The 23,725-nt window shown below is 41.4% G+C and overlaps 1 protein-coding gene across 1 annotated transcript; it reads right to left on the bottom strand.

The window, feature by feature from the left end:
* Window positions 1-384: 384 nt before the first annotated feature.
* Window positions 385-5,062, bottom strand: DDIT4L (DNA damage inducible transcript 4 like). Its single transcript, XM_045792486.2, has 3 exons — window positions 4,884-5,062; window positions 4,439-4,579; window positions 385-2,623 (listed from the first exon to the last, which is right to left on the bottom strand). The coding sequence occupies exons 2-3, from the start codon at window positions 4,527-4,529 to the stop codon at window positions 2,133-2,135; spliced, it is 582 nt and encodes a 193-aa protein (XP_045648442.2). The 5' UTR covers window positions 4,530-4,579; window positions 4,884-5,062; the 3' UTR covers window positions 385-2,132.
* Between the last annotated feature and the right edge of the window lie 18,663 nt (window positions 5,063-23,725).

The following is a 23,725-nucleotide window of genomic DNA, read 5'->3' as shown; positions in this document are numbered from 1 at the left end:
AAAGACATGTTGTTCAGATGGCATAAACTAGTGAAAATGAAAATGTACACTGATTTTACAGTTTGGTAAGTCGGCATTTGGTCATTCAAAAAACCATAGAAAAAGTTTACACATCAGTTTTGGTTTGTAAAAAGGTGGTTGCCAAAGGAACTCAAATTATTAATGTTTTTCTATAAAAAGTATTATTGTAATTGAAAAATTATGAGGCAAATCACTATTGATACATACGCACATGTGATAAATACAATTAGAATATTACAAGTAATGATACAAAGAGCTTTGTCAAAAAGGGGTAATTGTTTTGTCATCTTCCCTCAAATACTGTCAGATACATTTTCTGGTGATTATTGCATCAACTCATTAAAGACAAAGAAGACAACAGAATTAAAAATATATGATGCTTTATTGTCAAAAATAGACAAACTTTAATTTCCTTTAACAGGAATATTAAGTTAAGAATCTCCATAAGCCGTCACCATTTTGTGAGCACAAAAGACAAGAGTCAATGCCAACTGTTCGTGGAAGAAGGACGACGGTTCGACATCCAAGCCAGAGAAGCCATGCCCACAGAGTCACCGTGACCTTTAGAGCCCCACACAGTAAACAGTAACAGACACGCGAACGGGCCCAGTCCCGTAAGGATCGGCTTGGCTTTGCCGTATCTTTTCAAACACGTGAAAAGCTGGATTTGTTAGACTGCGTGCTGACTTGAATAGAAATTCTAGGTCACTTACGGGATCTGTAACAGGATCACACCCTCTTTGGAGCGATACCAGGATGGAGACATTTGGACCTTCAACCCTGGCTTCAGGCATGTAACGTGGCACCCATAATTTGGGCAGGACACCTGACTAAATAAACTCCTTCTCCGTGATTTACAGCAAACATGCGAGGGCCTTGCTGAATTGAATACCGCTAAGTGGAGGCTACGTTCTCTCTTTAACATTAAACAAGAATGGCTAAGGACCTAGCTAGGAGGAGCAAGAAAAAAAATCAGGCCTTTCTTGTTCCCTAGGGACAGGCATCCAAGGCTGAAGACAGCTGGTTATCTATCTATCATGATTTCTGCTCCCCAGTCTGTACCGCACACCAGATAGCCACAGACAGAGCAGACTCGTAAACAGGCCCATGGTGATAATGAAAAGTGGTAGCGTGTGCCTACTTTCTCCTTTGAAGATTCAGGTTAAGGAGAAACATCTCAGTTCCCAGGAGAGGCCAGAGCCAGATAGCACTGATGTGGTGAGATGCTTCATCTGAGGTTAAGCTTATGTGATAATGAAAAGAAGCCAGATTATCAAGTGACTGAGAAAGGCAGTTGATCTGAGAACTCACTTCCTATCCCCAAACACATTCACCATGCCCTCGGGGGAAGAGTGACCAACTATACGCAAAAAAAAAAAATCCATTCAACACTTTCCACTTCTCTAGCTGAAAGATAACATTCAATACTTCAGAACTAGAAAAACAGAGCTTGTATTGTACCATAAAGTTATTTTAAACAATACTGTGGCTACTGAAATTACAATACAGGCTTCTGCCGCCTCTAAAACAGAAGCGTAGAGAGACTGCAAAGAAACAGTAGAGCAGAACTGCTCTCTTAGTCACTCTTGCACTGGGTGAAGTTTCAATTACGTTCACCCACTCAATTCTACCCTCCAGTCTAAGAACCCTTCATATTTGAGTAGGGGCAGGAAATTGGTGCGGGTTTCTGGAAGTTTTGGTGGGCTAAGCATCATGACATTTCTGTGATTGAAAGGATTACTCTGAAAATATACAGAAAAAAAAGCCATAGGAAAATCGAATTAGGCACATTTGGTTTACAGTCTATTTAGCAAGACTACCTGGAAAAAGCGAGGTCAAATATAAAACCAAAGTGGACTGCTTCTTTTATTCCATGCCATTTTGTAAAAACATGTGATATAGGCAAAAAATGGGACACCTTCTCGGGTCCTTTCTCAAAAGCCATGAAATCAGCCTTTTAGTTGGGTTGCTATACACGTGAAGCCTGCAAGGGAGATGACTCAATCTGGGGTTTCTCGTTGAGAGCAGGCAGGGGGACTAAGACGACTTTCACGGGGCAGCTGTGCAGTTTGATGACCCAATCCTAAAAGGACCTTTAAAATCTTTCCTTGTCAGCACTGTTCAATGACTGTGGTTCCAATCAAGGAGTAAAGCTTTCTCTTCACCAGCCGGAATCCTGAACTCAGGATCAGAGTTCGCCTGAGGCCAGATGAGAAGCGACCTCGGCTAAAGAAAAAGTCCTTGAAGCTCGTCCACGAGCAGTTCTCCTGCTTAAACACAAGCGTGAGCTCGAAAGTGGGCACCACGCTCGAATCACACACAATCCTATCCAGCTTTTTACATACGTTCTCGATTTCCAAGTTCACGTGCATAACGCAACCTCGCAGGCCGCAGGGCTCCGTGGAGGACAGCCGCAGGACATCTTGAGCAATCCTCTGGGTCAGGTTCTCAGGGACAAGGACTTTGGAGCAACCAAGTTTGGTTTGCTTTGACTTGGACAGACAGTTCTCCAGCATTTTCGCCAAACTCTGGCAAGTCGTTTCCTCAAACATCACCTCGTTGAGGTTGGGTTCAGGAACGACGTAATCCCAGTAGTCAAAATCTGTAGGAAGTGGAAGTTCGAGATGAAAGAAGGAAAGAAAGAAATCCCGGAGCAGATGAAACACACCAAGACAGTGACACGGGCTACGTCTACCTACCACACCCGCCTGCTGCTAATATTTGCTGGGAAGTCCAGGGACTTCGCTTTGCTGGTGACTAGCCTGGGTAACAGGGCAAGTCACGGAATCTCTTGGAAATGGAAAATGCATCTATGAAATAAAGGTTTTGATAAATAGGATGGATAAATTTACATGTGTAAACACACACAACCTTACAGCCTGAATCAAAAATCTATATATGGTTATCCTAGAATACCAGTGATTTTCTTTTCTTTCTTGCTCCCTTACTTGCTCTGAGGATTTTCTAATTTTGTTTTACACAGAACATGCTTCACTTTTGAAATAAAAATGGTTATAATTTTTTTTTAATGAAGGGACCGTTCGTTTTTAAGAATTATCTGTGTTTGTTATTGTCAAATGCATGATTTTTGCTACTTACTGATGAACTTAAGATGAACTTGAGCTACATTAAATATCGAATTTGTGTCTTCCTTTAAAAGTCTCTACGGGAATGGTCTGTAGATCCCAATTTTAGCTTCAACCTCTTTGATTAAAAATTGCTCAAAGGGAAGACCTTTGAGGTCCACGAGGATATTTATAACTGGCTGGGTAGTTTTCTGTAGCCAAACAAAACAAAACAATCCTAGGAAAATAAAATTAGATTTGCTCAAAGGAAAAGAGATAGCTCTGCATTTGGTCACCTACCTTCCAAATTCATCCTACCGCTTGGCAGGACGCCACACCACACACACAGTCAACTGGGCAACCCCTCCCTAAGCATACTTCACCCTCATTGGCTACTGTCTCTTCCTCTCCCCACATCTTCTACTCAGTTAGGTCACTGTTTTTGTTTTTATAACTCAATGAAACAAATGCACTCCAAATTATAAGGCCCATATTTTACCTATATTGAAGAAAGAGAATTTTTTGGAGCTTTGGCCTATAAAATTAGATCATCAACCACTTGGCCTTCTAAATGAGGAAGGCCCAAAGAAATTAAGCAATTTGTCGATGCCACACAGCTCCTTAGTGGCAGAGCAGTGTATTAACCTAGACACTGCTGTTTAAAATTGCAAAAGAAAGTATGTCCAGCACCACTGCTGTTTGAAAATTTCCTCCGGCATTAAAACCAGAATACTGGTTCTATCCACAAATAGAATACTACTCAGCAATAAAAAGGAACACATACAGATAGCAGCAACCACATTAAAGGATGTCAAAATCACTGGGCTGCAGGAAAGAAATCAGATACAAAAGAGTACACATTACATGATTCCATCTGTGCGAAACTGCAGAGGCAAAACTAATTTACGGTGACAAAAAGCAGATCAGTGTTTCCCTGGGGACAGGAGAGAGGGAGAGTGGAAAATTGATGGCAAATGGGCACGTGGGAATTTGGGGGTAGGGGGTGATGGCAGTGGTTACAAGGGTGAATACATTTGTTAAAATTCAAAACTGTACACTTCAAATTCACCGTAACTTCACAACTCCTTAAGGAACCTACATAACTTTTAATCCCAAACATCCTCTTAGCCGCAAACTAGATCGTGCAGCTTTCGGTTATTTTATTTTTTGCTACTTTTGTTTCTCACTACCATGAACAGAAGATGCTAGAAAGTTTGGAAACGAGTCTTTTCAGATGGATTTCGCGGCACACCCTACATCAAGAAAAGGGGCGACGCCGTCTGCCCGCCCATCTCATCTATCGGGGGCTGCGACCTTTGGAGGAGAGAGAGGCGGGCAGCTGGAAAACTCACCATTTAGCAGGCTTCCCGGGTGGAAGCCATGGTCCAGCAACTCTGAAATGCAGGCCGGGTTCTTACTGCTCAAACTGCCAGTTGCAACCATGGTCAACGGCTCCGTTTCCCTCGCGGGGGCGGAACGGCCTTTCCGGGGCGCTGGAAAAAGAAGGGAAGAAGGACGGATTTGCAAAAGCAGACAAAACGTGCAGAGGCTTCTAAAATGCCCAACGTCCGGGAGCGAACTAGCCTAGGAAGTCATTTTTCAAAGGGGAGGAACCGGCCTCCGCAACTCAAGTTTACAAAGCCCCGGGAGCGGAGACGCCAGCTATAGTCACAACCTAAAACGAATTCAAAGTTAGCACAACTCGAAGCCGACGTGCCTCGCGGAGCGCACCCTTGGGCAGGAAGCAGCGGAGCCCTCCGCCCCCGCTCCGTCCCCCGAGGCCGCTGCCTCGCTCACCTGCCGGGAATTCGCTGGGATGGGCGCGCTCGCTGGCAAAGCGGTGGGGTAAACAGAGGCACGGACTCTTCTCAGGAGCCTCCTCCCTCGGAGGCTCAGGGACCTGCAGACCCAAGCCCTGATCGACCCCCAACCCACGCAGCACCCGCTTCACCGAGCAGCATCGCCCTTGGGGCCGTGAACACTTTATAGGCCCAGCCTCCTCACCCTGCCGCGGCCCGCCCACCTGCACCACCCCTCCACGGCCCTGCGCCCCGCCCTTCCCGGGGTCGGGTTGCATTTCAACCCAGACACTTGAAGCCGCCCAAGGGGAGCCGCTGGGAATTGAGGATAAGCTTGCGCAGGGTAGACACCTGCTGTTTCCTGGGTGGGCCGCAGGTCACCGAGTCCGCAATTCTGGGTGTACGACTCGCGGAAAACTGACCCCTCGCCTCCACCACTAACTTGGATTCTTTGGCGCGACCCCACCCCCAGCGCGCGCACTCTCACGCCGCCAGTGCCCTTGTTAAGATTCTGCCCCGGGCAGCGGGAAGCTTTCCGTCCTCTGTCCATTACCGTGACCTGAAGCTTTGCTGTGTCATACGGAAACTTTGCTAATATCTGTTTCGATGTTCAAAGAGCACCATTTATGCATTTCGTTCTGGCCTCTAACCAAGTCAACTCCACTCCGTGGGTTTCTACATCTTTCCCTGCTGCCCGCGATCAGATCTAGCTCGCCTTTTCCGCATCTGGGACTCTCCAGCATTTTAGGAAGGGTCTTCATCTTCCACTGCACTCCCGGCACCCTAAGGCGGTTTCATCTATGACTAATGCGTTTTCTCCGCGAGAAGGGTGAGCCTGGTACTCTTCTAATTAGACCTGGCTCCAGAGCGCCGGGAGCGTGAATGAAGGGGAGTTTGCCAAAAACTAAGCAAAACCATTAGTGGGACCTTAGCGGCTTCTTTGGCCCGCCTGATCGCCGGGAGCAGTTGTCATACCCAGAAGCAGACGTTTCTGGCGAGCCCCGTGGTTTTGGGCGCTCTTGAAGGGGCCTAGGGCCGTGAAGATACGGAGTTTTAGAAGCTGCTGGGAATGATCCCTGTGACGCTCGATGTGCAGTTCTGAACCCGAGCGCACAGAGAGACAGAGGAACCGTGCAAAACTCTACATGCTCGCACAACCCATACGCAGGAGGCCAAATACTATGTTTTCTTCCAAAGTTACTAAGCCACTCTTTTCCTGCTTTGATGTGCAGTAGGAGACGATCTGCTCAGAGGGGTCACTCCCCAAGAAGGTGGCGGGTCAGGAGCTGGAAGGAGGGGAAGACTGTTTCTACAAGTAGGAGGATCCAGTGTTGGCTCCTGGTCTTTTAGGATTATGTGTACAAGGATCTGTAGGTTAGGGCCTTGAAAAGCAGTTTCAGCTGTCCAGGCTGAAAACTCGTCCTAAGAAAAACAACAGAAGGGCTAAGGAGGGTGTGATAAACAATCAGTGGGAGGACATTGGGAGGCAGCGCAGCAGAAATTAAAGCCAGCCCGACAGTCCATTTTTAACTGGACTCAGGCAGCTGCACTGCCCGAAGGTCGGGCCAGCCAAGGAAGGAGATGCTGATAGGCTGGGCTTTTGAAAGCAGATTTCCACTTCTATTTCAATAACAGAAAAGTGGGAAATAAGCAAGCCCATTTCAGCCTATTAAAAAGCAGTTTCAGCGGCTAGTATGTTCAGGACCAATAGAGGAGCCCCTGTTCCTGTCTCCTGTGGCCGCTGCCTAGCTGTCTGGGGGGTGGAGGGGAGGGCAAGCCACAGGGCGCCCTTTCCTTACCTGGGTGGCAATATTAATGAAGCGGCCACCTACCCGCCTCCAAGGAGAGTTATTAAGATTAATATAATGAGTGCTCTGAACCTATACCGGTGAAATAAAGAAATTACCCATTTCATTTCCCTTAGGTATTTAGGCAAAACACATAAACTAAGTACTCCCAAAGGGCCAGAAAGATTATGGGGCCTTCTAGAACATAGCAGTTACTCTTCGCTCACCCAACTAACTGAAATTTTGCAAAGCCCTTTGGGATTTTACTGCGGAAAATAATTTACCTATGTATGAAAGACTGAATAATATTCTTTTTGGCTGAATGGGCCTAGCTTTGGGGAACTGTAGGGCACAAGGAATGATGGCTGTGGAACACATACTTGGGATAATTAGTGGAGATTATCCTTTCTCATCTACTTTTTAAAGGGTAAAAAATGCATTCTATCACCAGTTTGCATCTCTGTGGGGCTAAACAAACAGACCTGATTTTTAAAAATAAATCATAGAACAGAATGTGGAAACACCAAGTGCCATCATAGTCTTGTCAAGAGATGGCACATTTAGTTCATTAATTTTTACATGCTGTTGATATAGTTAATTATAACAGAAGGCTCACATGGTGTATCCGGTGTTTATGAGGTAGTGCGGAAGTCCGTTTCATTGCTGTTTTGTTATATCCTCTCTCATACTGTAAAAAGAGTTTGTGACGGTGCTTACTGGAAATAATAGTTGAATATGAATAGAAAACCTAATTGGTTAAATCATTTGATTGCCTTTCATAAGCCAGTGTAATATAGCAAACTACCAAAATCATAAGTAAGGACTTCGACTTAAGCATGATTTTTTATTAATACGATTTACTCATCCGCCTGAAAAAAAACCAGCAGTAACACGTGGCAACAGGATGTTCGTCTGATGCGTATACAAATATGGAAGTTCCATGCTCCCCTCCTGTCTCAGTATAGTATTCGTAATATCATTTCTTGCATAAAGTATAGATTCAGAACACCAGGGATGTTACCAAAAATGACAAACAAATGTGATGCTTTAACGTATTATTCTAGGAGATACTGGTGTCTTGTGCATTCGTGACTTGGAGTGCTGAATATTTATTATACGTTTCATTGGCCAATTTTCTGTCTTTATCCAGCAAGAGCCATTGTTCTCGAGGTCTTATTAATACAGTTATATCCAATGCACTGCTAATTTCATTTCACGAATTGTGACATCAGAGGAAACATGACTGGGTTTCTTAATCTGTACCAGGGGTTCAGGGAAGATTTACGGAACACGGAATTCCCTTCGCAAGCTCATACTGTTGTTGTGAGATTAAAAGAGAAACCCTTATAATTAATGTTAAATATTATCCTTTTTTATACAGAAATTTGAGATCTTTAAATGCACACTACTGGGGCATCTGGGTAGCTCAGTCAGTTAAGCATCTGATTCTTGGTTTTGGCTCAGGTCATGATCATGGGGTTGTGGGACTGGACTCTGCTGAGCTGAGCGCAGAGTCTGCTTCAGATTCTCTCTCCCACCCCCTCTGGGGTGTATACCATTCCTCTGGAATTCTTACATGCCCAGTACTTGCCCACCCCTCACCCCCTGCTCTCTCGCACTCTCTCTCGCTTTTTCTCTCAAATAAATAAAATATTTAAAATAAATGCACACCATCTCTGGCTTTCCTTGATTATACTAACTTTATAAATCTAGTACTTATGTGCAGTTTCAGAACAGGGTCTGGTACATAGCAAGTGCTTAATGAGTGGTAGCTATTATTATTGCAATTATATTGTTCTGAAATTGGGCTTCTCTGTTTATTGCAGCAAGCACTAATGGGGCTAAATGGGGTTGGGGAAGTATTGTTAAAACAGAAAATTTATCATCTTTCCTGTTTGCAGGAAATACAGAAAATATTTGCCATTGATTGGGAAAGATGACTTTTTTTTCTATGATAGACTTTTTTTTTCTATGATAGTACATAAGTGATTTAATGGGAGTGCAGGAAGGAGTTCTCTCAATGATACATAAGAAAATAATGTGGGTACAAAGTTGTCTTGGTGCAAAATACAGAGTTATATGTATTACCTTTCCTACATTAATCTACAAAATGGTTTTCTGGAAAAAAACAACACAGGTATTTGAAATGATTGCCTAAAGAAGCACCCAAATATTTCAAGACACTTATGACTCCTGTTAACACTCTGGACGAGATAGGTCATCATCAGTTTTGTCTGTGAGGGTGCTGCAACCAATAAAAGTTCCATTTAATGATGAAATATGCAATGAGTTATTCTATAGAATAATACGATTTTCCATTAAGTAAGGTAATCTGAAGACTTATTTAGTATAAGACAAAAAAAGCCCAATAGAAAATAAAACATGGTATCTGCGGCTAAAAGCTGAGAGAATCTTCCAGTAGCAGAAGGCATTGCCTCTCTAAATTCAAGCGGAGAAATGGTTACCATAGTGACTTATCTCTTTAAATAGTTGTATGATTTTTTTCTTTTCATAAACAATGTTACGTATTATCTCCCTTTAAGTAAAGAAAGCTGATATGTTTAAATGCACACAGTCCCTGCTTTTCCTTAATTATAAACTATTTATGATTAAGGTGCCTGCATAAGAGAATGTCAGCTAGGAGCATGGAGAAGGTCCTTGACACTTTTCTAGGGATGCACCTTGAAACCTTTGCAAGTTCCAAGTTGGGGAACACCACCATGGCATGGCATACCATTCCTCTGGAATTCTTACATGCCCAGTACCTGCCAAGTGTCCTATCTCATGGGCAAAATTTGCATGGCTTTTGTCATTCATGTTTGTGTCCCAGAAAGTGTCCCAGAAAAGTTCCACATTGCTTCATGACATAACCTTATGGGGTTGCACAAGAAAATAATTAAATCCAAGAATGCTCACATGTGGGCCAGATAGAAAAATCTGGTAGTCTTTAGAGTGGGTCTGACCCCCATTCTGTAAAGAACATTAATGTTAAAAAGCTTGACAAGGTCAGAGAGAAATTCTGTTTTTTATCTTCATGGTGTTGTGGTTAGGCGTATGGACTGCGGGGCTTAACTGCATAGCTTCGTAGCCTAGCAATGACACTAATTAGCTGTATAAACTTTGATAAGTTACTTAACATAGCTGTGTCTCCATTTCTACCTTTAAAAATGAGAATTATAATAACTGTACCACATGCCGGGCTGTTGCGTGGATTAAATTAGTTAATACACAACACACTCAAAGAATATCAGCCCTGATTATGATTACGAATTTTGCTCTAACTTTGAAAAATCCCCAATGCCCCGGTGACATTTTTATGAAAAGGTAGCTAGGGGAGTGTTCACATGTGTTCGAGGGTGTGTATAAAAGTGTATCTTTTGTACATACTCATTCATTGGCCAATCGACATTCAGTACATTTTAATCGAGTATTAACTGTTAGGGACTGAGAATACAACAGGGTCCCTGTCTCCAGGAAGATTATAGTTTAGAAAGGAATGTAGACAAATAAATATGAGGTTACAATTAGTGTGATAAGTTAGGGGTGCTGCAGGGAGCTATGGCAGCTAATGAATGATATGAACACTACCATATTTTGAAGGAAGGTTTATGGCCTTGCTCCTTGGTGTGTTTCATGGACCCATAGCATGAACACCTTCTAGGAGCTTGTAAGAAATCCAGAACATCTGTCCTCAACCCAAATGACACAGAATCTGCTTTTTGAAGAAAAGATTCCTAGGTGATTCATATTGTATGCAATTAAAATTTGAGAAGCACAGAGTAAGGAGAAAAAACCAGTAAGACCAACTAAGCATTTGTAAAAATTTCCTAGGCCAATTAATAAAAATATTTATTGAATTCCTACTATATGCAAGGCATGGACTTGACCGAAACGTGGATTCCCAGCTGTACAAGTGTTTGCTGATTCTTCAGAGCTCCAGTCAGACATCATGGCCCTAATGGATCTAGTCAGTGCTGTGTGGCTTTTAGCCCTTGGGCCTGACTCATAAAATCATGCACAGCTATGTGAAAACAGTCCAATTTTCCAAGTAGACTGTAGTACATAAAAATAAAATCCTGTTTAATAAACTTGAGATACTGTCAAACTGTAAATTGTTTCAACCTCGTCGAAGTGGAAGCCAATTATGTAACATATGGAATGGGCTTACTTTGTTAAATGTATTTAAAATGATCACTCTATGGAATGTTGTGTTTGAAAACAACAAATTTGGAAGGAAGGGTGTAATACAGAAAGATATAGATCTGATTACTTCCAAATTTACTGGAGAGGGTAAATATAGCTATGCAAGTATTCATCTCTCCTATGATTATACCATAAAATATACTTTAAAACATTGCCTTGGCTTTTTGAAATATTGTGCGGGTAATTGAGAACTATTTTTATGGATGATGGGCATGTTATGGCGGAGGCTTTAAATTGTATATCGCTGAAGCAGCCTTTTGGGAGATGTCAGTATAGCTATAAGCACATTGAAGTGCATTCAGTTGTGTGATATCATTGATGCATAATATGTAAGCTGAGCAATGAATGGCACTTAACAAATTTATGTTTAGCAATACATAATCACCTTTGCAGTAGGTTTAGATGTCCATATACTAACCACAAAAAGAAGTACTCACTTCTGTATGGATATCAGAGCAGCCCACCTTCATGTTTTGACTTTAGGCTCTGACTCAACCAGACTAGGCTTCAAATTCTGCTTTGGATACAAGTAGGCATGGTGCAATGAACTTAAATCCTTTGAATTTCAGCTTCCTTGTCTAGACTATGGAAGGTTCAATGGAACAGTGTATGTTAAGTTTCCGCAACATGAGTCCTACATGTTAAGAGCTCATTCAGAGGTGGTCATCCCCAAAACCCATAGCTTGTGGGTTTGTTCATGTGAATGCACATTCTATTGCATATTATAATAATTCACCCAGTTCCATGTTGGGTTTTTCAGGATGGTAGGAGGTTTTATTTTGCTCATAATGGGCAATCAAGAGTGCACTAGCTGGAGAATTAGGAGACCTGGCCTCACATAATAGTTTCTATACTGGCTTTAACTCTGACTTTGGACAGGAGTTGTCTATGGATTTAAGAGCACTGGAGCCTAGGCCCTGGCTTAGTGTGTCTAGGAGGTAGAAAGAGAGGAAGTGGACAGGTTCCCATACTTGAGAACGATTCCTGATGTGTCCTGAGGATCATATGGAATAACAGGAAATGACGAGATCTCATGCTATGTTGAAGGCACGATGATGGATGTCTTGGTTCTAACCTGTGGGTGACAAATGACTAGAGGGTGGGTGTGTCATCTTCCTCCAAAGCCTGAAGTCTCAACATTGCATTGGATTTCAAATCCTTGACATGAGCATTGGGTCTATGGAGTAGGAGGATGAGGATTGTTGGGGGGAGTATGGCATTCAACTTACCTCTTCCTTGGTGGAATAAAGGAGAAATACCAGATATTATGCTAAACTAGCATATAACAGAGCAGTAGTGTTTATGATTGCATAACCACCATGCGAACTAAGATTGATTTTATTTATGTCTATCTACCAACACAGCTATAGTTCTAATTCTAAAAAAATACATTTATTATTTTTCTTTTTTGTTCAATTTATGCATCTCGAAGCAGCTTTCTTGGAAGCCCTACTTTTAGCATTTATGTCTAACATAAGAGTTCCCTATCTAGTGAATTTTGTAGCTTAACCATTATTGAAATATTGCTGCCTGCAAAGAAATCTATATATAAAGTACTTCTTAAAAAGTGTTTTTAATGTGTTCTGTTTTTAAACGGTTACTATGAAAGCTCTATATATCAGGAATATTTCTGTATTTTCTATATCAGGGAGCTGTTTGTAAATTGACATCATAAAGGTATAACCCTTTTAGGCAATGATGTGGGTGGAATCCAACAAATTTAACTACTAAATTAGTAGTTAACTAAAAATTAGTTTTAGAAGAATGATCCTTACACATTCATCTTATTCTTAAGTAGTCTAGGGAAGGAGCGCCTGGGTGGCTCAGTCGGCTAAGTGTCCAACTCTTGATTTTGGTTCAGGTCATGATCTCAGGGTAGTGAGACTGAGCCCCGTGTCCTTCTCTGCCCTGGGTGTGGAGCCTGCTTGAGATTCTCTCTCTCCCTCTCCCTCTGCCGCTAACCCCTCTAAAGAAATAAGTAAGTAAGTAAGTAAGTAAGTAAGTAAGTAAGTAGTCCAGGGCAAGTGTTACCGAAGTAGGTCTGGAAAACTTGAAACAAAATGATAAAGTTAACAAAATAGCATTGACTTTGAATTCACAAATAGCCAACTTAAAAATTACAAAGTGAAAAATCAAATTCCTGCGGACTTGTACTCATTCTTTGCCCGCCACCACAGGAAGTAACAACTTGTATCAGTTTTTATGTATTCTTCTAGAATTTCTTTATGAAACTAAAAGCACATACTAATATATATTTCCGTTTTCCCTCTTTTTAACCCTAAAGGGAAATATTATCCTTATGTTCTGCACATTGCCTTTTTGCACTGACAACATAGCTTAGAGATTTTTGCATAGGAATACATTTCTCTCTCTCTCTCTGTTTGCTGCTATGCAGTGCTCTGCTTTCGTTTAACCAGTACCCCACAGAGGGACATTTTGGTTATTTACAGATTTTTGCAATTACATGCAGTGCTGTAATGAATAATATTATTCATAAGTCACTTTGGGTTTGGGCAAGTATACCTATAAGATAAATTCTCATCTTTTGAGATGGTTACACAGTTTTATGCTTTAAACTGTTGATATGATGAATTACATCTTTTGATTTTAGAATGTTGAATGAGCCTTACCTTTTCTTTTTTCTTCTTTTAAGATTTGTTTATTTATTTACTTGAGAGCAAGAGAGAGAGAGAAAGAGAGTACAGGGGGAGGAGCAGAGGGAGAGGAAGAGAAGGAGACTCCCCTGACATGGGCTTGATCTCACAACCCTGAGATCTTGACCTGAGGCGAAATCAAGAGTCAGCCGCTTAACTGACTGAGGCACCCAGGCACCCCAAGCCTTATATGTGCTTATGGCGTGTTACTGTTTTTATATCCTTGGATTCAGTTCACTGATATTTTGCTGAGGGCTTTTGCTTTTATTTTATGAGGGATATTTTCTGGCATTTTTTTCTTTCTTGTAGTATCTTCGTTGGCTTGGGTAGCAGGGTAATGTTACCTTATTAAATGATGAATGCAGTGCTTCTCCTCTTGTATTTTCTGGAAGAGTTTGTGTAGAATTGATGTTAAATTTGTTTAAAGTTTCATTTTAAATATCACATTCTTGGAGGAGACTTTCCTAACACCCCAATCTAAATTAGATTCCTTCTGTTATTAAAACTCTTATTGTCTTTATAGATTGCATCAAATTTACAATTATGTACCTATTTGAGATTTATTTCTTTAACGTTTGCATTCTGTTCCAAGAGGCTATTCCCATGTCCGTACCGTTTACCATTATATGTCCATGCTTAGCAGTGTCTGACATCTAATAGGTGTTTACTAAATTATTGGCTCAATAGATACATGAGTCCTGAGGATTTAATGAATGTCCTTGTCCTTATTCATCATTCATTATTCCAATTATGAGCATTAGACCTATAATTGCTTACTACATATTCATGTAAACTTCCTACAATGAACAGGAAAGTACTTTAGACACAACACAATCTTAGTGGGTAGTAAAAAAACATAATATTGTAACAGAAGTAGATAATTGCCAACATAACAACTTATAACTTGGAATTAGAATTTCCATAAATTAACTTGATCGTGATAAAAATGCTTTTGTCTTTACTAATGTGAACTGACAAGCTAAAATTTTGCAGACTGTTAGAACTCATATTTAGTTTCAGCATGAAAAAGAGAATTTAGTAGAAATTGCATTTTAGTTACTTAGCTTTTAAAGATTAAATATAATAAATTTAAGTAAAGAATTCAGTGTTATATATGTTTTATAATACTTTGAATATTGGCTAATTTTCTTTTTCTTTTTTTTAAAGTAAAACCAACTAAAAAAATTTTGGTTAAAACAAGTAGCAAGCTGGTCAGAGCAAGAAGCTCCAGGGCGTGTGGTCCAGATTCGGGGGCATGGAAGCCGCCTTATCTGCTGAGACAAAGAGAAGTGTTCAGGGAGGCATTTGCAATTTCAGTGGCTTCCATTGTAAGTCATCTTTCCATTTAAGTCACCTTGTTCTCAGTGAAACAACTGCTCTAATTCTCTTTGCCAGCAGCGGCAGCATTTTGGAGAATGGAAGAGAAGTGAAGCCTATGGTCAGCTACATGTGATAGAAGAACCCATAAATATGTTCAAACAGGAAATCTGAATTCAAGCAGAAGTGATTTTTCCTGGCCAGTCCACTTTCGTTCATTAGTTCTTTCCTTCTTTCAACAGATGTATTTTGAGGAACTAATATGTACCAAGTGCTCGGTAGGGGTGGGAATAAATTGGAGAGCAGCGTGACGTAGAATTTGTCTTCATGGAACTTATGGTTTAGTGGAGGACACAGACAATATACAAGAAATAACAATAGGTGATGTTAAGTCCTCTAATGGTGGATGTTAGTCAGGGGTGGGGCTGTCCTGAGAAGATTTCCTGTTTAAGCTGATAGATGAAAGAACTAAGTGGGAGGTAAGTACCGAAGCAGGGGGAGGAGTAGAATAAACATGATGGGCAGCAGAATTAAGACTATTAGTAACAACCAATACTTCGTGGGCACTTACTAAGTGTTCCACAGGGACAATTTCATTTGTTTTTTACGAAGACCCTATGAGTTGGGTGTTATTGTTCCAGTTTAGGAAGAAGGGTGAGGATTCTGGGACACAGATAGTTTAGAAACTTGCCTCAGGTAACACAGGTGGCAACCCAAGAGTAGAATAGCATTGCTCTGTGTATGGCTATTCGCAGAAAAGAAGTTCAGGATAACTGGAGTGTATAATGCCCATGGGGGGAGGTTGTTGGTGGGGAAAGTGAGTGAATGAGCCATGTCAGGGAATAACAGGGGAGAGGATGGAGGTAAGGATCAGGTTCCTAGGGGTTTTTCAAGCCCCGTAAAGGAGCAAATTGAATGTCACTTAAATGTTAGCCATTTTCTCCCACAACTTAAATTCCTACTTTCAAGTATTTCTTGAGCTCTTTCATCTTACTTGATACAGTGAAGAATATTGCCCTGACTCAGCTGACATGACATAAATATGGTAAAGACTAAATACTAGTGCAAGATTGTTTTGCTTGAGGAGGGTTTTTCCAGGCCAGAGTAAAATAATCAGAGAAAGCTTTCTTATGTGAATTTACAGCTTCCTGACAAACTGTGTTCATTGTCTATAGTTTTCTTTCCCGAAATATATTTATTTTTGTCTTTGGGTTGGAATCATTCATTAAAGATTATTAATTTATATGCTACCAGACACAATGGACCGTCCTAGTCTATTGTAAGAGTACATCACACATAATCTGTTATAAAGTATGCATCATTACATTGTGTGCATGTTTTAATTTTTAAAAAATAAATTAACTCAGATTCAAATTTTTGAAACACATAACCATTGCATTAAGTTCTTCTTTATGAGTGGGAGAGGAAGGGGAGTAGTTTTTGGCATGAATGCCATTGCGTGTGGCGGTGTTTTGTGCATGTAAATCACGCTGTTGAGTGTATCAACGTGCATGATCAATCAGCACTAAGTGTGGTAGTCTTAGGAGAACCTCATTTAACCCAGACATGCGTTGGTTGCTGCAGGAGGTTCTTAACCCTAGCTGATCATGTTACACCAGAAGAAGCCTGGAAATATTGTTGCTCAACACAGTTACATGACCATGCTATTTTCCCCTACAGAAAACAGAGCAAACGCATGTCTTTTCAATGGTGGGTCAGTTGTTTCCTCTTTGGCAACACTGAAAGGACAGGTAGACAAAGAATTACAATTAGGAAGATCTCATTGTGAATTGATTTCTAAATCCATATATTTTCAGAACATTGGGCTCATAGCTCAACATTTTTATGAGTGAAACTGGGGATGTCTAAGGACCAGCAGAATGGTATAAAATCTATTTTTTTTTTTTTGGCAGCAGTGGGTCAGAGATTTTACAGATCTTCATGACCTACGTGATCATTAGAGTTGTACAAATCTACTTTCTCTTGTTCATAACATTTGAGATTATGCATTGCTTATGAAATATGTGTCTTAGAAAATGAATTAGTCTTTGTAGATCTCCTTTTAAAAAAGTAAACATGCCCCGATGGAGATAAAAGCTTCTTTGGATTACTTCAAAGAATTGTCGCAGCAGGCCCCTCTGGAAGGAAGTGGAATTCTTGTCTTTGTGTTGGCTCCAGTCCCTGCTCAGGAGACTTGACCTTTGTACTAGGAATGCAACAAATTCTAATATTTTGGTTTGCTGATTTAGGCTTAAGGAAAATCTCCTATCTTATCATCAACCCTTTGAATCTGGAAAAAAGGAGAAATTGTGCTTTATGGAATTCTATAAAGTGAATCTGGGAGCAGACAAGGAGAAAAAGAAGAGAGCCCCCTTTCATGCATTGGGCATTCATTTCGCTCCAGAGTTTGCAAAGGGGCCCTGAGAGCCAAGGCAGCCTGACACTAATTGAGCTGACACAGTCATTCTCTTATGCACAAGAGTTGTCATTTAAAAACACTAAAAGTGAAAAGAAAAAAAAAATCAATGATTGACAGTCTAACAGGACTAGTTGACTCAGCGACTAAGTCATCAATTTGCCTCATTTTGGGAAGAAATCCAGCATTTGACAATTAGAGTTTTTCTAGAATTTGCAGTGGTAAAAGCAGGTCAGCCCTCCTGGACTTTGTCTCCTTTTTGAACAGGGGAGCTTTGGTCTGACAAAGCACAACGGGGGCTACTCAAGTGCACCTTCAAGTCCATGGACACGGAAGAGTTTGCCTACACTGTGGGTCGGTGCCTGCTCGTTTTGGGATAAGAAGAACCGAACCGGCCAGTCAGTCCCTTTGCAGATGCTTATGGTCTTAAATAAATATTTTGCATCTGCACAAGGAGAGCCTTTGGTAAAACCAAAGTTGGTGAATTTTATCTTCAGGGACGGCTACCCTTCCTCTCTATGCCCCCTGAGCACCTTTTCCTCGTTCCCACTGTGGGCACGGCGGCATCTTCTGGCTTTGTGAGATACTTAGCCTGACAGCCTGGCCTCCTCACTGGGGCAAGTTTACCCTCCTCGCAGTGCCTCTTGCTCTGGGCCTTTCCCGTCTCTTCCAATAGCCCTTCAAAAACTACCTGGCTTCCTTCCAGTGTCCAAGCGCTCTCACTCCTAGGCATTAACGAGTGGCACTATGCATCAGATAGTCTGTAATTCCTGTTAATACATTAGATTGTCTATATTTTTATCTCTCTTGGATGATATGATGTCTTCGTCTAGTTAAAAAGATGAAAGTTAAAACATTTTAACAAAAGAATGACGGAAGGAGTGCCTTTACAGGCCGTTTATTTCACATTCCTTTACTAATTGCCTGTTCCACGAGCACCTAGAACTCATTCTGTGGATATGTTTATGTTTCTTTTCTTCTTCAAGACACTTTAAAGAAACCATAATTTAAGCAATTTGAGAGTTTTCAAAATAAAGAAGAAAGGAAAACATATTGCCTTTACATGTATTCTATATAAGTCTTTAGGGCGGACAGTCCCAGAGGCTACACTGACTTTGTCTATTTGCTTTAGTAGACTTCAAGATATAATCTAGTTTCATTCTCTTACTTAAAGAGCCAAGAAGCAGAGATACAGGGAAGTATTTATAAGGTCAGAGAGATTAGTTACTGGCAGAGTGGGAACCACACCACAGTTTCAATATAATTGATACGATATATTTTATTTCAATGAAGATTAATAGTTTCAAATGTTTATTATAAACATCGGGGCTTCATATGTCATGTTATAAAGATGATTCTTTTAACACCATTCTGTCCCATTCCACGTCCTAAGCTGTATCTCTCATTTCCTTTTAAATCTAACTCCAATTCACCTTCCTGAAAAAAAATGTGTGTGATTACCTTGCTCCAAACTTACTCTACTTGACATCTCATTTGCCTTTAGGAAAAGATTTTCAGTGTGCTTATGTTTAGCATGCATTCATTTATTTAAAAAGGAAGTTACTGTGTCTAATTTGTTTGCCTCATTTTCCCCATTACTAATCATCCTTCTTCTTCCCTCCTGGCATCCAATGGATGCCCTGAAATGTTGATGCCAAAGTACTTCTGATTTTTCTTTCCCATCCTGCGTCCTCTCCATTCTTTCGAATGGGCCCCCCAGTCTGAGACCGGAAGTTGTAGTGGGGATTAAGCCAAGCATTCTCAGGGCTGATTGCAAAGAACAGCAACTTCATCTCTTCTTCGAGAGGGTGTGGCCGAAGGGAGACCACTGTCTTTTTACTTATAGTATATTAGACGCCGAAGAGATCTGTAAGTAGTCTGGAGGTATGGAAAGCTGGTTGTAAGGGGGGACAAAAGTACACGATTTTTAAAAGCATGAGGGAAACAGCATCCAATTTAAATCAACCTCCTGTCTCTGCTTTTTATACCCTTGCTGTGAATTCAGGAAAATGAGCTCCCAATTTAATTGCGTTGTGGGTGTGCGGCCATGTGGCTGAGTGCTGGAAGTGTTTGCGCGGTAAATGATCCCTGTAATGCCCTGAAAGAATGAAGGCTTCCTGGAAAATCTCAAACTTGCTTCTTGGGAGTTTATTTCTCCCTGGTGCGATCTGATTCACCATGATATTTATAGTGAATGTTTTGATTTCGTGCTGGTGCCTTGGGCTCACAGTGTATTTTTCTAGATGGTGTTGTCATGTAATGTGACTTGCAAAACTATTTAAAGGCTAAAGCAGGCTTTTTTTCTTTTTTTTAAAATTCTTTTAGGCAAGAACCAAGATTGAAGGCTGCACTAGTTCTTCACACTTTTTTCTACCCCTCCTTGCCCCTGCTAGACCCTGACAGGGATTTTGATGCTTAAGAATTAATAGAAAAACATCAGAACAATAAGATGGAGCGTGTCGCTCCCTTATCCATGGCTGAAGGTGGAGATTTTAGTTTCCTTCTCAAAGATATCAGAGGTGAAAGTCAGTCTGATTTAAATCCAATATTGAAAGGATTTGTGCAGTTTTGGGGTGCTTATCATTGAGGAGTCTTTTCCCCACTTCTGAGATAAATAGGACAGAAGACATATTCTGTAGCAAAGGAGATTCTCTGTTTCTTTTTTTTCTTCCTTCCTTCTATTCCCTGCGGCTGGACGTATAAAGACAGAAACTTTGTCTAACAGTGTTTGGAAATTACTCTATGAGAGGTGATCGGTATTAGCAAGATGAACTTGTTTTCCTTTCCTTTTTTTTTTTTTTTTCCTGGTAGGTCCTTGGTTATGAAGAATCTGAATGACCTAAACTTATTTTTGCAATGGCCAGTGAAGATCACCTACCAGGTTTTCAGGCAAAGCCAGGAATGGCAGCCATTGTGAACTCGAGAAGCCCCCAGGATGGAGCTGGGACGCTGTGGGGAGATCAGAGTGGTTGCGAATACAGATGGGAAATAAGGAGGGAGGAAAGAGGAGGAATGGAGGCCAGCGAGAGAAGGACTGCAAGATCCCCCTCCGAGGCTCTAAAATTTAAACAGGGGGGCGATTTTGGCTCCCCTTCATTTGGCAGTGTGGGCCATTCCTGGAGTCATAGTTTGTTGCTACAATTTGAGGTTAGTGCTGGTATTTTGTGAATAAAGCCAGAATAAAGCTGCTAACCGTTTCACGATGTACAGGACAGCCCCCCCACGACAGAGATTCGTCACACTCAAAATGTCAGTAGTGCTGTGGCTGACAACCCGCTCTAAACCAGCCAAGAAAGAACTGGATTGGAAAAGTAATGCTGTGCACCACTCTTTGCAAAGGTGTGCATGGTCAGCCAATCAGAGGCTGCTTTCTTTCTGGTAATGCACTGCACCTATCGGCCCTCCCAGACATTGTGGGCAAGCCTGAGGTTTTCCACTGGGTTCCCCCCCATCATTCCTTACCTAACTGAGACTCTCTATGTAAACTTAAGTACAGATAATTTTTTTTTTGGCACGTTAAATCTCTTTAATCTTCCTATGTTATAGCTTTAGCAGTTCTCCTTTTGACCCTTACCTATCTCATTAGCAGAGAAATACTTGTTAAGAGGGTGCTCCTTAGGGGTGCCTGGGTGGCTCAGATGGTTGAGTCTGCTCGGACTCAGGTCATGATCCCAGGGTCCTGGGATCGAGTCCCCTTCGGGCTCCCGGCTCAGTGGGGAGTCTGCTTCTCTCTCTCCCTCTGCCTCTCCCCCTGCGCATGCTCTCTCTCTCTTTGTATCTCTCTGTCTCAAATGAATAAATAAAATCTTAAAAAAAAAGAAAGCATTCCTTAAATCACTAATTTAAGTCGTTTCTTCGACACATTTATTGAGGGCTTACTGTATACAAGGCATTTTGTAGAGTCTTCAGACACATCGGTACTTCAATGAACAAACAAAGACTTCTAGTTTACCTACTAGCAAGGAAAACAGACAATAAAGACAGTAAACAATAAACATAATAGATACATAAGGGATATAATACACTGGAAATTTTAAGCAAAATATTATTTTTAAGTATTTTTATTTTAAGTATTTTTAAATAAATAAAGAAGAAGAAGGTAAGGGGGTGAAGGCAGAGCAGACGGTGTGCAGTACTAGCCAGGGCGGGGAGGGCAGGTCTCACTGACGAAGTGACACCAAGTGCAGAGGTGAAGCAGGGAGGCAACGGTCACGTGTATTCTTGTTTTCCTCCTAAACGCTAACCTTTGGTAAAAGAAGCTCCAGCTGCAGTGATGAACCCAACAATTCCGAGTGCACCCACCAAATTTTCTTCCAAGGGAGCCTGCATCCCCGAGCAGCCTTTGAAGACAGTTTTGCCAATCCAGTTTGTGAATTGGGTCGCTAGCCTTGACTTTAAAATGTGGGTCATCTAGAAGCTCAGGAGTTGGGTTAGGGTTCAATAATTTCTAGGGGCCTCTGTGGTGTTAGTGAAAGTGAATAGAGGAGGCTTTCCAAAAAAAAGATGGCTGCTTGGCCAGTGCAGAACCTGCCATCACTCCTGCTGCGCAGGCGTAAACAGCACACGGTTTCCCTGGAAGCCACGCAGCCTTCATCTTACTCACTCGCTTCAGAGAGATGGTCGAATACCACTAAAGGGGATGCCCTAGTAGAACGCTATGGAAGGCAGAGTCTGGAAACCTAAAAAGCTCATGTCTAGAAGAGGCAGATGTGGATGGCATGTCTTCCTAGTGTACAGTTAGGTGGAGTCAGCACAGAAACCCAATGTCATAAACATACAGAGGACCAAGGGGAAGAAGTCACAACCGGGCTCCGGCATCTGCGTGAGTCTTCACGGGTGAGACAGTCAGAAAGAGGAGATGGGGAGGGGTTCCCAGGGTGAAAAAGAGTAAGAGCACGGCAGTCGGGAGGGGAGGCTGCCAAAAAGCTTTTTGCAAGCTGTAGGTTAAGCGTACATTCCGTCATCACAAACACATTTTTGGGAAGGAACGGCTTCAAGCTGTTACGAGCCTGATGTTTTCAGACCATAGACCCTGGGATGGGCCACAAGATTCCCTCACACTCTTCTCATTTCCAAAATGTGAGCTTTTGTATCAGCAAGGCAATGGGACTATGTTGGAAGGGCTAGATTTCTTTATAATATTTTTCTAATGTGAACTTCAGTTTTTCATTTGAGCATCCGTGTCCAAGAGAAAGACTCACCAGCCTGAAACCCCCATTCTCCCGTGCTCATGCTTACGGACTCTTCCCAAAATCATGGTCGGTGAAGCTGCCTTTGGGTGAATCCTTCCTTTTGGGAAACCTACCCCTCAAATTCGTCCCCTCCTGTTCCTCCTGGATATCGTGAATTACCAATATCATTGCTTTTCTTTTTATTTATGTATGTATGTATTTATTTTTATTTATAAAATATTTAGTTTTTAAATTTTAGTTTTTAGTTTTTAAATTTTTTACTATGTTATGTTAGTCACCACACAGTACATCATTAGTTTTTGATGTAGTGTTCCATGATTCATTGTTTGCATATGACACCCAGTGTTCCATGAAACACGTGCCCTCCTTAATACCCATCACCGGCTATCATTGCTGTTCTGCATTGCCGCTGTGGTCTATCTTTTTTTTGTCAAGCTTTACAATAACTGTTTAAAGAGGAAGTTATGTATTAACTTAAAAGACCAATTAACTAGGGTGCAATAAGATGATTGCTGGATCTTTGGTACCTTTAAAAGCTAATTTTAGCAATGTAGCATTCAAAACACATAACTGTAAATAAGCCTTTTGGGAGATTGTAGACATTATAATAGGCACAATTTTCAGGAATTGAATTATTTAATCAGAGGGAATATTTACTAAGCATTTATTAGAGATTCCAGCACTTGACTTGGTCTTTTGGCATTGCCACTTTATTGAATTCTTTTTTTAATTTTTAAATTCTTTTTAATTTATTTTTTTTCAAGATTTTAATTATTTATTTGACAGAGAGAGACAGCCAGTAAGAGAAGGAACACAAACAGGGAGAGTGGGAGAGGAAGAAGCAGGCTCTCAGTGGAGCAGGGAGCCCAATGGTGGTGCTCGATCCCAGGACCCTGGGATCACGCCCTGTGCAGAAAGCAGACGCTTAAGGACTGAGCCACCCAGGCACCCCCACCTTATTGAATTCTGGCAGCAGCTCTGTGGGGTGGGGATTATTATTGTGGCCATTTTACAGACAGAAAAACTGAAGCTCAGCGAGGTTAGGTGACCTGCCAATAGTCTAGTGAGGGGAAGATGAAGGCTCTTTGAAGACCTGTATCTTGGAAAAGACCCTTGGGGAAAATAGGACGTGCTTGTTCACCCTATGGGAAGCTGAAACAAAGGTAGCAAAGAAATCATAATCTCGACTTCCTGTTAAAGAAGTAGGATGCTCTCACCTTCCTTCCTTGAATGAAAAGATATGCTTCTGTTGGTTGATATTCTTCAGTGTA

This window comes from Ursus americanus, chromosome 8 (genome assembly GCF_024610735.1).
Source record: "Ursus americanus isolate L20-20 chromosome 8, mUrsAme1.1.p, whole genome shotgun sequence".
NCBI classification, from domain to species: domain Eukaryota; kingdom Metazoa; phylum Chordata; class Mammalia; order Carnivora; family Ursidae; genus Ursus; species Ursus americanus.
The sequence above is the reverse complement of the archived record's forward strand: the minus strand, read 5'-3'. Positions and strand labels throughout refer to the sequence as shown.

Coding starts and splice junctions, on each gene's coding strand:
- DDIT4L (XM_045792486.2), bottom strand. CDS start 4,529: ATGGTTGCAACTGGCAGTTTGAGCAGTAAGAACCCGGCCTGCATTTCA. Junction 2,624..4,438: donor CCCGGGAAGCCTGCTAAATG/GTGAGTTTTCCA, acceptor CACTTCCTACAG/ATTTTGACTACTGGGATTAC.